The 14,186-nt window shown below is 45.4% G+C and overlaps 2 protein-coding genes across 2 annotated transcripts; one reads left to right on the top strand and one right to left on the bottom strand.

The window, feature by feature from the left end:
- Nucleotides 1-289: 289 nt before the first annotated feature.
- LOC129813784 (complement component C8 beta chain-like) lies at nt 290-5,044 on the top strand. Its single transcript, XM_055866316.1, has 4 exons — nt 290-1,307; nt 1,577-1,617; nt 2,434-2,597; nt 3,200-5,044. The coding sequence occupies exons 1-4, from the start codon at nt 1,264-1,266 to the stop codon at nt 3,293-3,295; spliced, it is 345 nt and encodes a 114-aa protein (XP_055722291.1). The 5' UTR covers nt 290-1,263; the 3' UTR covers nt 3,296-5,044.
- c8a (complement component 8, alpha polypeptide) lies at nt 4,538-10,398 on the bottom strand. Its single transcript, XM_055866314.1, has 11 exons — nt 10,208-10,398; nt 8,637-8,751; nt 8,364-8,511; nt 8,027-8,174; nt 7,569-7,758; nt 7,267-7,449; nt 6,749-6,992; nt 6,378-6,515; nt 5,932-6,089; nt 4,843-5,068; nt 4,538-4,686 (listed from the first exon to the last, which is right to left on the bottom strand). Exons 1-11 carry the CDS (start codon nt 10,354-10,356, stop codon nt 4,538-4,540), a joined length of 1,848 nt encoding a protein of 615 aa, XP_055722289.1. The 5' UTR covers nt 10,357-10,398.
- Between the last annotated feature and the right edge of the window lie 3,788 nt (nt 10,399-14,186).

Raw genomic sequence — 14,186 nt, 5'->3', positions numbered from 1 at the left:
ACCTCTGATGTCACATACTAAGGAAACATCGATAACAGCATTTTACGCAGTTAAATGCAACAACAAAATATTATTTATAAAAAGCAATCTATTAATATACTTTTTGAACACTTTTTTCAAGCATGATAGCTGTACTTTTGGTTACCCACATGATTACAAACATAGCATTCTTCAGTTTGGATTCCAGACAGGACATTTGTATTTTGTTCCAACACAATGGATCCAACAGAGGGTGCTGTGTTCCTGTTACAGTATTACCAGGGTTGTGTTCATTAGGGCAAAACCAGGGTTGTGTTCAATGTGACAAACCAGGGTTGTGTTCATTGTGACAAACCAGGGTTGTGTTCATTGTGACAAACCAGGGTTGTGTTCATTGTGACAAACCAGGGTGTGTTCATTGTGACAAACCAGGGTTGTGTTCATTGTGACAAAACAGGGTTGTGTTCATTGTGACAAAACAGGGTTGTGTTCATTGTGACAAACCAGGGTTGTGTTCATTGTGACAAAACAGGGTTGTGTTCATTGTGACAAAACAGGGTTGTGTTCATTGTGACAAACCAGGGTTGTGTTCATTGTGACAAACCAGGGTGTGTTCATTGTGACAAACCAGGGTTGTGTTCATTGTGACAAACCAGGGTTGTGTTCATTGGGACAAACCAGGGTTGTGTTCATTGTGACAAACCAGGGTTGTGTTCATTGTGACAAAACAGGGTTGTGTTCATTGTGACAAAACAGGGTTGTGTTCATTGTGACAAAACAGGGTTGTGTTCATTGTGACAAAACAGGGTTGTGTTCATTGTGACAAAACCATTAAGGAACATTTGGGATTGGAATTTCAGTTTACTCCCCGAATTGACTGAAATGGAATTGGCACCAAACCTGAAGGTCCTAAAAGACAACTAAACACACAGTGTGTGTTGACTAACTGTTCAGGGAAGCTCTGCTATGGGAAGCTAGACATTGGGAAACACAAAGTACAGAAGTCATGTTTGTTGGAGTGTTTATTTGATGTTGTCCCAGACCACCAAACCAAACGACTGACCCAGGGTCAGAGCATAAAGATGAGTCTATGTCCCCGATAATATTCATCAGTGTGTTTACAGACAGACCTACTGAACATTCACACACACACGCGCACACGCACACACACATACACACACACAAAAAGATTGAACACACTGTTGTGTCGTCCGGTTGGTGTCAGTCCTGATCCACCACCACTACCTTGTTCTCTGGATCCATGTTGAAGCCTACAGTCAGCCCATGCTACTGCCCCTCTGTGCTGCACTGTGCTGGCTCCTACTCTGGTAAGACCTTCATTAAGTCTATGTGTGTGGAAGATATAGATACAAGGGCAATGGCAGTCCTCTACAAGCATCAAGACTCTATACAGTTGACATACAATGTATGATTTAGTGTGAGGTTAATTTGCAGTACACTTACTCTTGATCGTAAGGTTTTCGACTGAAGCCTTATCTGGGTACAACGAGGGGGAACATTATTCTGGATTTAAACTGTGGACTGTTGAAATCAATGACACGGTCGACAGAGAATAAAACATGGTGTGTGTTATCAGGAGGAGGAACAGATGGATGATGATGGTGCTGATGACAAAAGGTCAGTTGTACAACTGAATGGATTCAACTGAAATGTGTCTTCTGCTTTTAACCCAACCCCTCTGAATCAGAGAGGTGCAGGGGGCTGCCTTAATCAAAATACACATCTTTAGCACCCAGTGGGTTAACTGCCTTGTTCAGGGCAGAACAACAGAATTTTACCTTGTCAGCTCGAGGACTCGATCCAGCAACCTTCCGGTTACTGGCCCAAAGTTCTAACCACTAGGCTACCTGCTGCTCATGAGTATGATGATGATGATGATGGTAGTGGTGGTGATGATGATGAGGAAGAGGAGGTTGGGTAGGAGGATGTTGATAAACCTGTTAGTGGAGAGTCTAGGTGGAGAGTCTAGGTGGTGCAGGTTGCTGTTTGTAATCCACTTTGCATGGATAAAGACAACGGGAGTAGCTAACCAATGATAACGAACGTGTGATGTACTTCACATTCTGTGTATTGATTGGGTAATGCAGCCTTCTGTGAGAATTTATCACTGAGAAAAGGCGTAACAGTAACTGGGACACTTGCATAAAGATTGGTTATACTATAGCACTCAAACTGTTTTCAATTATATTTTATTCTCTCTCTTCCTTCCCCATCCCCCCACCTCTCCCCCCCCTGCCTACCCCCACTCCCTCTCCCTCCCCCCACTCTCCTCTCCCTCTCCCCTCCCCCTCACCCTCTCCCCCCACCCCCTCCCTTCCTCTCCTGCTCCCTCTCCTCTCCCTCCCTCCCTCCCTCCCCTCTCCCACTTCCCTACCACGCCTCTCCCCCTCCATCCATCCTCTCTCTCCCCTCCCTCCTCTCCCCCTCCTCTAGAGGACACAGTGAAAGGCAGCATGGTGGAGGACTTTGTCTCTGTGGTTAGAGGGGGTGACAGTGAGTCCATCACCTCACTGGCTGCCAAGAAGCTGCCCACGACACAACTGATGAGACTGTGGGGAGAAGCTGTGCATTACAACCCTGACTTTATCCGCAGAGCGGTGAGAATACTGTCTCTCTTTCTACATCTCCTTTTCTCTTCAGAAACCTGGGACCCTTTCTCTATTTATCTCGCTCTCTATCTCCCTCTGTCTGTCTGTCTCTCTCTCTCTGTCTCCCTTCCTCCATCTGTCTCTCTCTCTCTCTGCCTCCCTGTTTCTGTCTGTCTCTCTCTATCTCTCTCTGTCTCTCTCCTTCCGTCTCTCCCTCTCTGTCTCCCTCCCTCCGTCTCTCTCTGTCTCCCTCCCTCCATCTGTCTCTCTCTCTCTCTGCCTCCCTGCCTCCATCTGTCTCTCTCTCTCTCTCTGTCTCCCTCTCTCTGTCTTCCTCTCTCTGTCTGTCTCTCTCTAAATCCGTCCGTCTGTCTCTCTCTATATCCGTCCGTCCCTCTCTCTGTCTCCCTCTGTCTGTCTGTCTCTCTCTCTAAGTCTCCCTCTGTCTGTCTCTCTCTCTAAGTCTCCCTCTGCCTGTCTCTCACCCTCTTTACCTCCTTCTCTCTATATATATTAGTCTGTCTATAGGTGTCCTCTACCTGTCTGTCAGACTCCAGTCCTGAGCTGGTTGTGATGATGTTAAAGTGTTGTTGTTGTTGTCTGTGTGACAGAAGCGATTGCGATATGAGCTGGTGACCTCCAGAGACTTCTCCCGTGCTATCTCCCTGAAGAAGAACCTGATGAGACAGCTCCTGCCGCTATGCTAAACATCGTCCCTCCTGCCTGCTTCAAAAACAGATGAGCTTTTCTTAAAAGACTCCCTCCCTCCTCAATCCAACTATACTTTAGATTTATAAACCTATGAGAGATGGCGATGATGATGATGCTGAGGATGATGATCATCAAAATGATAACAATGTCTTCATCTCTCTCATTAGGCTCTAGATGTGAGTGTGTGTCCATCTGGCTAAAGTGGGCTGGAATGTGAGATCACCCAACGACCAGTTCAGCCTCTTAATAAAATTACCTTCACCTGTAGCTTAAACATCTCTATTTAATTTCCACAGTATTGCCATTTACATACTATTATGGAGGTTTAACCGTTTAACCTTTGACCCTAACAGATATAGCCATAGCTGGAGCCTGCTGGGGTTCGTGGTCGCCCTGCAAGGAGAGGACTAAGACAAGGAGCCACCAGTGTAACAACCCTGCAACAGAGGCATGGCCTGCAGAGGACTGGAATTGACTGTTTCTGATATTGTCCCAGGCTCTTAATTGAGATAAAGCTAATAGGGGCGGCAGGTAGCCCAGTAGTTATAGTGTTGGGCCAGTAACCAGCAGGTAGCCTAGTGGTTAGAGCGTTGGGCCAGTAACCAGCAGGTAGCCTAGTGGTTAGAGCGTTGGGCCAGTAACCAGCAGGTAGCTTAGAGCGTTGGGCCAGTAACCAGCAGGTAGCCTAGTGGTTAGAGCGTTGGGCCAGTAACCAGCAGGTAGCCTAGTGGTTAGAGCGTTGGGCCAGTAACCAGCAGGTAGCCTAGTGGTTAGAGCGTTGGGCTAGTAACCGAAAGGTTGCTAGATCGAATCCCCGAGCTGACAAGGTATAAATATGTTGTTCTGCCTCTGAACAATACAGTTAACCCACTGTTCCTAAGCCATCATTGTAAATAAGAATTTGTTCATAACTGACTTGCCTAGTAAAGGAAGTGTTGTGCCTGTGTTACAGTATGTTTTTTATAGTGACAGTGAGATAACTGAGGAGATAAAACTGAGGAGATAAAACTGAGGAGATAAAACATATTCGGCACATGTGACAAACAAAATGATTTGATAATCGAGAATATCTTTAACTGTTTTTATTTCTGAACAAACCTTTTAACCCTCATCTTTCTGGCCAGATAAAAAGACAGAGTTGGTAACATAATGAACATCATTGGTATTCACTCCTACGTCCTGGTGTAGTTTTGAAATCTGTGCCCCCTGCCGTGCTGTGACCCGTCTGGCTGGTGACATCAACAGCGTTGGTTCTGGGAGGAGGAGCCAAGGCAGGTGGCGCCCCCATCTGGCTGGGGGTTGTCACATGACCGTCGGCGGGTCTTACTTCCTGACTGACAGGAAGACCACGCCCCCCAGCAACTCCAGGCCCCGTCCGTCGTGGAACCTATCAGACGACAGAATGCCAGGCTCTGTGTCACCCACTCATCTAATTCTCTACACCTACTAACTCAAGAGCATAGTTACTGTAGTAAGGTGTGGCACTTGCTGTCATCTGATGGCAGATATAAGTAACTGCATTTAATAGCACTGTCACGCCCACCTTTCCTGAGGGTGTCCTCGCAGGCTTCCCCTCTGAAGCCCTGCTTGCAGATGCAGTAGCAGGAGGTCTGGGAGAGGACAGGGATGCCGTCATGCCTGCAGGGGGCACAGCGACAGGAGTTGAACTGGAGCAGGTACTCCTCCCACGCCCTCCTCAGGTGGGCCGGCCGCGCCCCCACGTGGTCCCCAACTGTGCTCAGACGCACCAGCTCATATATGGGCAGGGTCTGGGGAGAGGGGGGGAGAGGAGGGAAGAGGAGACCATGCTTGATGAGTTACTTGATGTGTTTGTGCATATTGAATGTACTATGCTTGAATGCACTGTAAATAAAGTAAACACATGTAAAAGTACCATGTTTCAAGTAGCATGCACAGATGTAATGTCCAGCACCATCTGTGTGCTGAATACACTGGTTGACTGGCACTCCCCCACCATTGTAAAAAATATTCCTGAAGCTATAGAAATGCATTTATGAATGTCTACATTTGTTTTTGTCATGTTTATTTTATTACAGACTTTTAAATTATGTTATGTGAGCTAAACATACAGTATATACACACACATTTCTTAAAGTAACATTTTTTGAAAGTTCTAATGTTACTGTCCCTGTAAAGGTTTAACTTTAGTCCGTCCCCTCGCACCGACCCGGGCGCGAACTAGGGACCCTCTGCACATATCAACAACAGTCACCCACAAAGCATCGTTACCCATCGCTCCACAAAAGCCACGGCCCTTGCAGAGCAAGGGGAACCACTACTTCAAGGTCTCAGAGCAAGTGACGTCACCGATTGAAAGGCTATTAGCGCGCATCACCGCTAACTAGCTAGCCATTTCACATCCGTTACATCCCCACTACAACCACAAAAAAAAAAAACATGTCATTTTGTCCTTGAAACATTTAATTGAAATGCTGTAGAATTCCATTCATTCCTATGGAGGACAGCTCCTACTGGGGAGTGCCAATATGGCTGACCGGTGGCTTCAAAGCCTCTCAATGGCCAATACATCGCGTCAGCAATCCAGGGTTTATATACATCATTGGCTATATACAGTGTGTTTAGGTATATCTGTAAGTAAATGCTATTATACCTCATACTCGATGAGCGTTGGGTTGTACTTGAGAGAAAGGCCCCACTTCCTGTATGTGTCAGGGTCCTTGATGGCCAGCAGACCCCCACTACTTCCTGTACTGCCCCCCTTCACCAGCGTCACAATGTCCTTGATCAAACTGGAGCTGCCATCCGTCTCTGGGTTACAGAGGGAAATCATCAATTACCCATCTAGGTCCATCTTAATTCAGTAAACTCAGGAAGTAAACTGCAATTCCAGTATACTTACTGAATGAACTCATTTGAAATGGAATAGACCCTATCCCTGTTACCCACAATTGCTCTAAATGAATGTTACTACCAGAAAGTCAGAAAGTTGAACAACAATAGACATTTGAAAAGAGAAATCTGGTGTTGTTAGAAAAAGTAGGAAATGTTAACCAAGGTGACCTTTGCTAGATAAAGTCGGTTGGGACGATCACACACCTTTTTCATAAGAGCCAGTGCTTTTGCAACCTTTGAGTTCAAGTTTGCCTCCAACTTCTACCTGCTTCGTCTTGCCTAGAGGACTGCTTATGCCAATGGATCCACCCAAACACCCTTTAAGTTGTCCCGCATTAATCTCTGTTAAAAGTCAAGACCAAAAACAAGTTTTGGAATAACCATTCAATTCACACAGAAATGGACTCTTCAAATATACCATTGACTATAATAACTCACATGATAATATTATATGGTTCCTTCCAAAATATAGAAAGGTCTAAAAATCCTTCACACCTTTTCCACCACTGACCCAATCTGAAACATCGCTCACTCATTCAACGACAGCATCACAGAAATAAAAAAAGACACCATACTAGATGTTTCCATGGCGGTTTTGTTGACGACCGCCACATACTCCAGGATCCCTCCCATGATGCCCTGGGTGACGTAGTGCGTTCCGTAAGTGTTGAGGAAGCGGGAGTACAGGCCAAAGTCATACTTCTCCTCAGGAAGCTCCATAAGGGACAGGTACATGTCTTCATGAAGCATCAGCCCCTCGCTCCTCATCTTAAACTGGGCCGTCTGAACTTTAGACTGCATCCTGATGAAGCCAAGTTCCTGAGGGACAAAGGAGAACACAGAACTGTATTTGTATAGAGCTTTTCAGCTTCATACATGCTCAAATTAGAAATATAGGACTCAGGGTTTTCATTTCAGGATGGATGTTACGTCCCATCTGTTCTCGTTCACTACCCTTCGTGGATCTGAGAAAACAAGGTTGTAGGCAATCGCTTCCTGGAATAAAACGCAGCCAGGAACCTACTACAGTTGTGTTCCCTGGGTATAAAGAGGCTGTTTTTCGGTTGGTATTATTTAAGACATATTCTCTTACCTGATTGGTGTATTTTGTTAGATTTTTTAGAAACTCAGTCTCCACATTCCCTGATACTCCAAACTCCACGTACTGAATCCCAACAGTAACACCTAGATTAAAAGAATTTTCCGTCTTTCTGGCTTTCAGCAATGTGGCCATATCTTCATAATACTCTGAGGAGGCTTCAGAAGTAGCCTGGGCCTAGAATAACGCAAAAATCACAAAACACATATTACTTTTTTCAAATATCATTGATAAGTTGAGGATTGTAAAAAGTTTACATTTTGTGACATGACGATGCATACAGTACAGTACCGTACCATGAAGCGGTATGTATGGAAGTTGTAGGGTTTACGATAGTTTTTCTCATCTTCGTTATAATGTAAATTCTCACAGAAGGCATCATATATGAGTTTTCTCCATTCTCCATTGTAAACATATTCACACTGTCCTCCATAGTATTGTGGGTCAAGAACGTGGTCCACAAATTCTCCTGTCAGTATGTTAAAGCTAGGAACATAAAGAGCAATACTTTGTTGTTGTTTCAAATGAGGTGTGTGTGTGTGTGTGTGTGTGTGTGTGTGTGTGTGTGTGTGTGTGTGTGTGTGTGTGTGTGTGTGTGTGTGTGTGTGTGTGTGTGTGTGTGCGTGTGTGTGTGTGTGTGTGTGTGTGTGTGTGTGCAGCACAAACAGCAACATGTATTTTGTGTGTCAGATGCATACTGATGTTCCCACTTATTATGACTGTTGATTACCCCTGCCCTCTGACCCCTGCTTACCCCTGAGTGCCGCGGCCAGCTCCAGGGATGGGTAGCAGTGTGGAACACTTGTCCTGTCTGTAGTCCACCTGCTCACAGTCTTTCTCATCAGACTCGTCGTCACAGTCGACCTCACCGTTACAGCGAAGCGCCTGACTCACACAACGACCTAAGTACAGATGGACGCACGCACGCACGCACGCACACACACACGCACACACACACACACACACGCTCATTACAAGCACGTATGCACACACACACAAACCCACATGAAAACCACACGAAACATTTGGAGACAAAAGAAGACTCAACACATTGTACGCTTGGCTTGAGGTGATGTATATTGTGTACTTACCTGTGGCATTGCAGGTGAATCTTTCTCCACAGATGTCTGGTTCCCAACACACTGCCTGTGCTGTGGGGCATGCCAGCTCTTCCCACTGACTGTCCAAACATTGTCTCCCACCAAACTGGGACGCTTTCTCCATGTAACGGAAACGAAACTGGGCAATATAAATAAAGAACACAAAAATGAGAATTGTTTTTGTGGAACAGCAGATCATTGTGTGTCATAGAAACTATAGTTTATCATTTAGTCCCAAGCCTTGAACATGAAGCAACCCTTTACCTTCTTGTCTGTGCAGGAGTCACAAGGGGTCCATGACGACCACATTTTCATCTTACAGTTGATAGGAGCTGGTTTGTTTACACTCCTGACCCTCCTCATAGCAGATTGCCCTGCTCTTCAGTCCAATACAAATACCATTACAGTTTCAAGCTTCACAGACATTTTACATTGAAGTAGAGCGATTCCACAACAGCGGGATAAGAAAATATTTTTGTTATCTTAGAGTTTCTGGCAATTCTCACATAGAAATGTAATTGGGAGGAAGTATGTGTGATATGCTTTTTCGATTTACATCACAAAACATTTTTTTTTTTTTATCATGGTGGAAGTTGCCATTATTGGCTCTTTTTAGACCTATACATGCCTATACATGATCTGTGAACCATACACGATACAGACAACATCTGGGTGTCATTATACCCCTGATAGTGTGCTCTGACATATGGAGTATGTCTAGATTCTGAAATACACATTTTCACACAAATTTATTCTACATAAAAAAATATTTATATAAATATCTCAAAACTATCATTTTGGATTTTGTTCATTTTAAGTACAAGTAGATCACATTTCCAAAGTGGGCTCTGCTAATTCTGAAATTCTGATAAATTTTATGAACACCAGCAATACTGTAAATGGTAAATGGTTTCTAAGGGAACGCCCTCTGCTGGTGATTTGCTGAATATGCAATCCTGAAGGAGGGCTGTGATTGGTTAATGACCTACAGTATAATGTCAATTTCTATATATAAAATGGGTCATATCATTAAAAGTACCAGAGCCACTCTGGAAATGTGATGGGTTTGAAGAGTGTATTGTTTCAAACAATATGTCTAAAGAAGAGCTTCGTCAAAAAGGGTCGTTTTGAAATATTAATTTTAAATAGTTTTAATGTTGAATAGATTCATGTGAAAATGTATATTTCAGAATCTATACATCTAGACATATGTTAGAGCACACTCGGAGTATAATGACACCAAGATGTTGTCTGTATCATGTACGGTTAGCATATTATATGGTCTGACAGGAGGCATGCCTAGTGGTTAAGATCATTGTGCCAGTAACCGAAAGGTCGCTGGTTCAAATCGCTGACTAGTCTAACGATGTGCCCATGAGCAAGGCTCTTTACCCTAGTTGCTCTGTATAAGCGTGTCTGTAAAATGCATGCACTCTGTGCTGCACACCGCATCAAGCCATCTCTGAAATGTACACAAATACCTGCACTATATGGCATTTAAATGTATTCATACTGATAATGCACATCAGCTGTATACAGTACCCATTCTCTTATAGCTCTATGCTCATTCTACCTAGTTGTACATAATGTATGTAAACATTGTGTAAACTCTGCTGTCTGTATTCTGTCTCTAAATGATCATCATGATTTTCTCAAAAATGGTTTGTGATACAAATGTAAAAAGTATTTCAGTCATTCTACCTCCCAATGAAGTTTCAGTGTGAGAATTGCCAGAACAATCTGAGATACCAGTAATAGTTTCTGCTCCTGCTGGAATCACCCAGTAGTAGTAAATAAAAGTAGTAGTATTTCTAGTAAAAACTACAGGAATCTACCTGGTTTCAGCCATATTCCATGAGTACTCCGTTGCCTCTACAGTGAGAAATTTGTTTAAAACCAGCAGCAGAATGTAGGAGCCCAATAATGCACATATCAGTCTATCCATATTAGAAATAAAAGAGCTCCTTGATGAAAATGAGCTCATGTTAAGCTTTGTTTAGATGACTGATAGTTGTCATCCTGGGGAAAGTGCACTCATGTCATAAGACAGACTCTCCAGTCCACAGTAAATGATTGATCAAGAGTAAACACATGCTCTAACAGTTGGGAAATATTTTTTTCGTAATATCACACACATAGGCCTACACAAGCACAACCCATCCTGGCACACTAACTTCCAAAATTCGCAGTACAAAACACACACACACACACAGGTCGTTCCATGAATAGAGCATATTTTGTAACTTGGTTTGTAACTTGGTCAAACAAAACAAATTTCACCTAATTTTAATGTTCTGTCATAAAGAGCACATGTTTACTTTATACAAAAAAACGTGTTTGGGGGAATGTAAGCGTGTTGTGTGCAACGTGGAGGGGAAATTGATTTGTTAAAACATTTGTAGACTATCTATTTATGGGTAACAGGGTTGATGTGATATTATGCTGTACACGCTGTCACTGAAAACAACATTTAAAGAACAGTTTCACCATATTAAAACAAGAGTTCAGTTCACGTAATAGGGTTGACCTTAAAAAGAGGGACGAAAGTAAATGAATCACTAATCACATAAAATAAATAATGATCTTCAGAAATGACTTTGTCAAAGCAACAATAACTAGGGCTTGACAATGATGGTGAAAATCTTTGAGGACATGTATTCCATTGTTAGAGCGGTCACTCGACAATTTTTCAATATAACAGGCAACGTTTGAGTCATGGATAACTGCCTACATAAACCGTGTCTGAAGTGGGCGTGTCTGAAGTGGGAGGCTCAACAGTGGGTGTATGGAACGCAGATCAGCTAATTGAGCAGATTTGTTGCCACACAAGACTATTTTGCATGGCTCTTCTCCAGGTACGCCGACAGCGGCAGACGAACATCTGGGCCCAGGGTATGTTGATACCACATGGGCCCAGGCTGATACCACATGGAGCACCCGAAAGGGGAGAGTCACATGGTCGAACAGGGAAGAGTGTCCAGGCGTACTCCACACAGACCAGTTATCGGCTCCAGGTAGTGGGGGTTGGTCGAGACGAGGCATATTAAACTTGTTTCCAGGGCTTGGTTCGCTCGCTCCGACTGGCCGTTGGATTGGGGATGGAATCCGGAGGACAGGCTGGCCGACGACCCAATAAGGGTGCAGAACGCCTTCCAGAACCGAGACGAGAACTGAGGACCCCGGACGTCCATGGATCCGGAAGACATGCTGCACCATGAGCTGGGCCGTCTCTTTGGCAGAGGGTAGTTTGGGGAGAGGAATGAAATGGGCAGCCTTGGAAAACCAATCCACTACCGTCAGAATGACAGTGTCGCCATCAGACGGAGGGAGCCCAGTGACAAAGTCCAGGGAAATATTGGACCAGGGACGTTGAGGGACAGGTAGTGGCTGAAGAAGGCCAGATGGAGCTTGCTGCAGAGTCTTATTCTGAGCACAAACAGTGCATGCGGCGACAAAGGCAGAGGCGTCAGGAACCATGGGCCACCAGAAATGTGGTCAGAGGAAGGCCAGGGTTCGACGGGAACCCGGATGACAGGTAAGCCTGGAGGAATGAGCCCATTCCAGTACCTGGGACTGGACTGAATTAGGGACGAACAACCGGTTAGCCGGGCCCCCTCCAGGGTCAGGCTGGGAACGTTGTGCCTTGCGGACCAGGGACTCAATACCCCCAGCCCACTGAAGCCACAAGGCAGGAGGTAGGGAGGATGGTCTCAGGGTCAGCGGGTGTGGCAGCAGAACTGTATAGGCAAGAAAGGGCATCAGATTTCACATTCTTGGACCCTGGGCGGTAGGAAATGGTGACGTTGAATCTGGTGAATAACAGAGCCCACCGGGCCTGCCTGGAGTTAAGGCGCTTGGCTGTGCGGAGATGTTCCAAATTCTTATTGTCGGTCCAAACCAAAAATGGATGTTCTGCTCCTTCCAGCCAGTGCCTCCACTCCTCCAGTGCCATCTTGACCGCCAGGAGTTCTCAGTTACCTACATTGTAGCTTCTTTCTGCAGAATTGAGACGAAAGGACAGGAAAGCACAGGGATGGAGCTTTTGGTCCTGGGCAGACCGATGGGACAGGATAGGCCCCACTCCAACATCAGAAGCATCGCCCTCAACCACAAACTAACGGGATGGGTCCGGATGGACGAGGATTGGGGCTGTAGTGAACCGATGCTTCAGGTCCACAAAGGCTCTGTCAACAGCTGGGGACCATGTGAACGGCACCTTGGGAGAGGTGAGTGCAGAGAAGGGGGCCGTCAGGGTGCTGTAGCCTTGAATGAAACGGCGGTAGAAATTGACAAACCCCAGGAAAAGTTGCAGCTGCACCCTGGATGTAGGTTGGAGCCAATCCACTACTGCTTTCACCTTTTCATGGTCCATCTGGACATTTCCTTCAGCGATGACATATCCCAGAAAGGAGATTGTAGAACGGTGGAACTCGCACTTCTCCGCTTTCACAAATAACTGGTTCTCCAGGAGGCGCTGAAGGACTTGTCGAACATGGAAGACGTGTTCTTGGGCAGAATGGGAAAAACAGGACATCGTCGAGGTAGACGAACACAAAACAATTTAACATGTCCCGGAGCACATCGTTTACCAGGGCCTGGAAGACACCTGGTGAGACCAAACGGCATGACCAGGTACTCTTCATGTCTACTGGCAGTGTTTAAAGCTGCCTTCCACTCATCTCCTTCGCGTGTCCGAACCAGGTGGTAGGCATTCCCGAAGGTCCAGCTTGGAAAAGATGGTAGCCCCCTGGAGAGGTTCGAAAACCGAGGAGAGGAGTGGTAGGGGGTAACGATTCTTGATAGTTATGTCATTAAGACCCAGGTAGTCAATGCACGGACGCAGGGTCTTGTCCTTTTCCACAAAGAAAAACCCTGCGCTGGCAGGAGATGCAGAAGGACGGATGCCTCCAGCAGCCAGAGAGTCCTCAATATACTCCTCCATGGCCTTGGTCTCCGGGCCGGATAGGAAATATAGCCGACCACACGGCAGTTTGGTGCCTGGAAGAAGGTTAATGGCACAATCGTAGGGACGATGCGGGGGAGGAGAAGTAGCCCGTGTCTTGCTGAAGATCTCCAGGAGGTGATGGTATTCTGCGGGAATGGCAGAGAAATACGAGACTTTACTTAAGCCCTGATGAGGACGCCTTGGGGAAGGCGGACCAAAACCCAGGCTTAAACTCGTGGTCCAATCAATAACGGGTTTGTGTTTTTGGAACCAGGAAAATCCCAAAACAAGAACATGGGGGGGGGGGGGGGGGTAAATAATAATACATAAATAAATGAGGAGAAGCTTTATTGACTCACTGTGAAACCCGCAGATTAACGGGAACAGTGCTGTGGCTAACTCTTCCAGTGGAGTAGCCGTCCAGTGCTCTAGAGTCCATGGAAACAGAGAGGAGTTGAGTGGGGATACCTAATTCAGAAACTAGGGTAGCATCCATAAAGCTCTCATCTGCCCCAGAGTGACTTAGACTGGTCTCCCCACAGGAGTATCACACAAAAAAGGAGTGCGGATGACAGGAATTAGAGAATTCTTGTACTTGTACCTACTAAAGAAATAGGTCTCTTAACAGGGCAGGTGGCTATATAATGTCCCGCAGCCACACAGTACAGACAACAGTTGGAGCTCACACTACGGGAACATTCCCTAGGTGACAATTTAGCTCTGCCCAGTTGCATAGGCTCAGGAGTAACCGACTCATTTTAATGTATTTTATTTCACCTTTATTTAACCAGGTAGGTGGAGAACAAGTTCTCATTTACAATTGCAACCTGGCCAAGATAAAGCAAAGCAGTTCGACACGTACAACACAG

This window comes from Salvelinus fontinalis, chromosome 17, assembly GCF_029448725.1.
Source record: "Salvelinus fontinalis isolate EN_2023a chromosome 17, ASM2944872v1, whole genome shotgun sequence".
In the NCBI taxonomy this organism is placed as follows: domain Eukaryota; kingdom Metazoa; phylum Chordata; class Actinopteri; order Salmoniformes; family Salmonidae; genus Salvelinus; species Salvelinus fontinalis.
The sequence above is the reverse complement of the archived record's forward strand: the minus strand, read 5'-3'. Positions and strand labels throughout refer to the sequence as shown.

Bases quoted from the DNA above. Each gene is read 5' to 3' on its own strand.
- LOC129813784 (XM_055866316.1), top strand. From the start codon at position 1,264: ATGCTACTGCCCCTCTGTGCTGCACTGTGCTGGCTCCTACTCTG. The intron at 1,308-1,576 runs GTAAGACCTTCA...GTGTGTTATCAG, and splicing joins CTGTGCTGGCTCCTACTCTG to GAGGAGGAACAGATGGATGA. The intron at 1,618-2,433 runs GTCAGTTGTACA...CCCCTCCTCTAG, and splicing joins GATGGTGCTGATGACAAAAG to AGGACACAGTGAAAGGCAGC.
- c8a (XM_055866314.1), bottom strand. From the start codon at position 10,356: ATGAGCTCATTTTCATCAAGGAGCTCTTTTATTTCTAATATGGATAGA. The intron at 8,752-10,207 runs GTAGATTCCTGT...ATTGGACTGAAG, and splicing joins TGGAATATGGCTGAAACCAG to AGCAGGGCAATCTGCTATGA. The intron at 7,450-7,568 runs GTACGGTACTGT...GCGTTATTCTAG, and splicing joins TCCATACATACCGCTTCATG to GCCCAGGCTACTTCTGAAGC.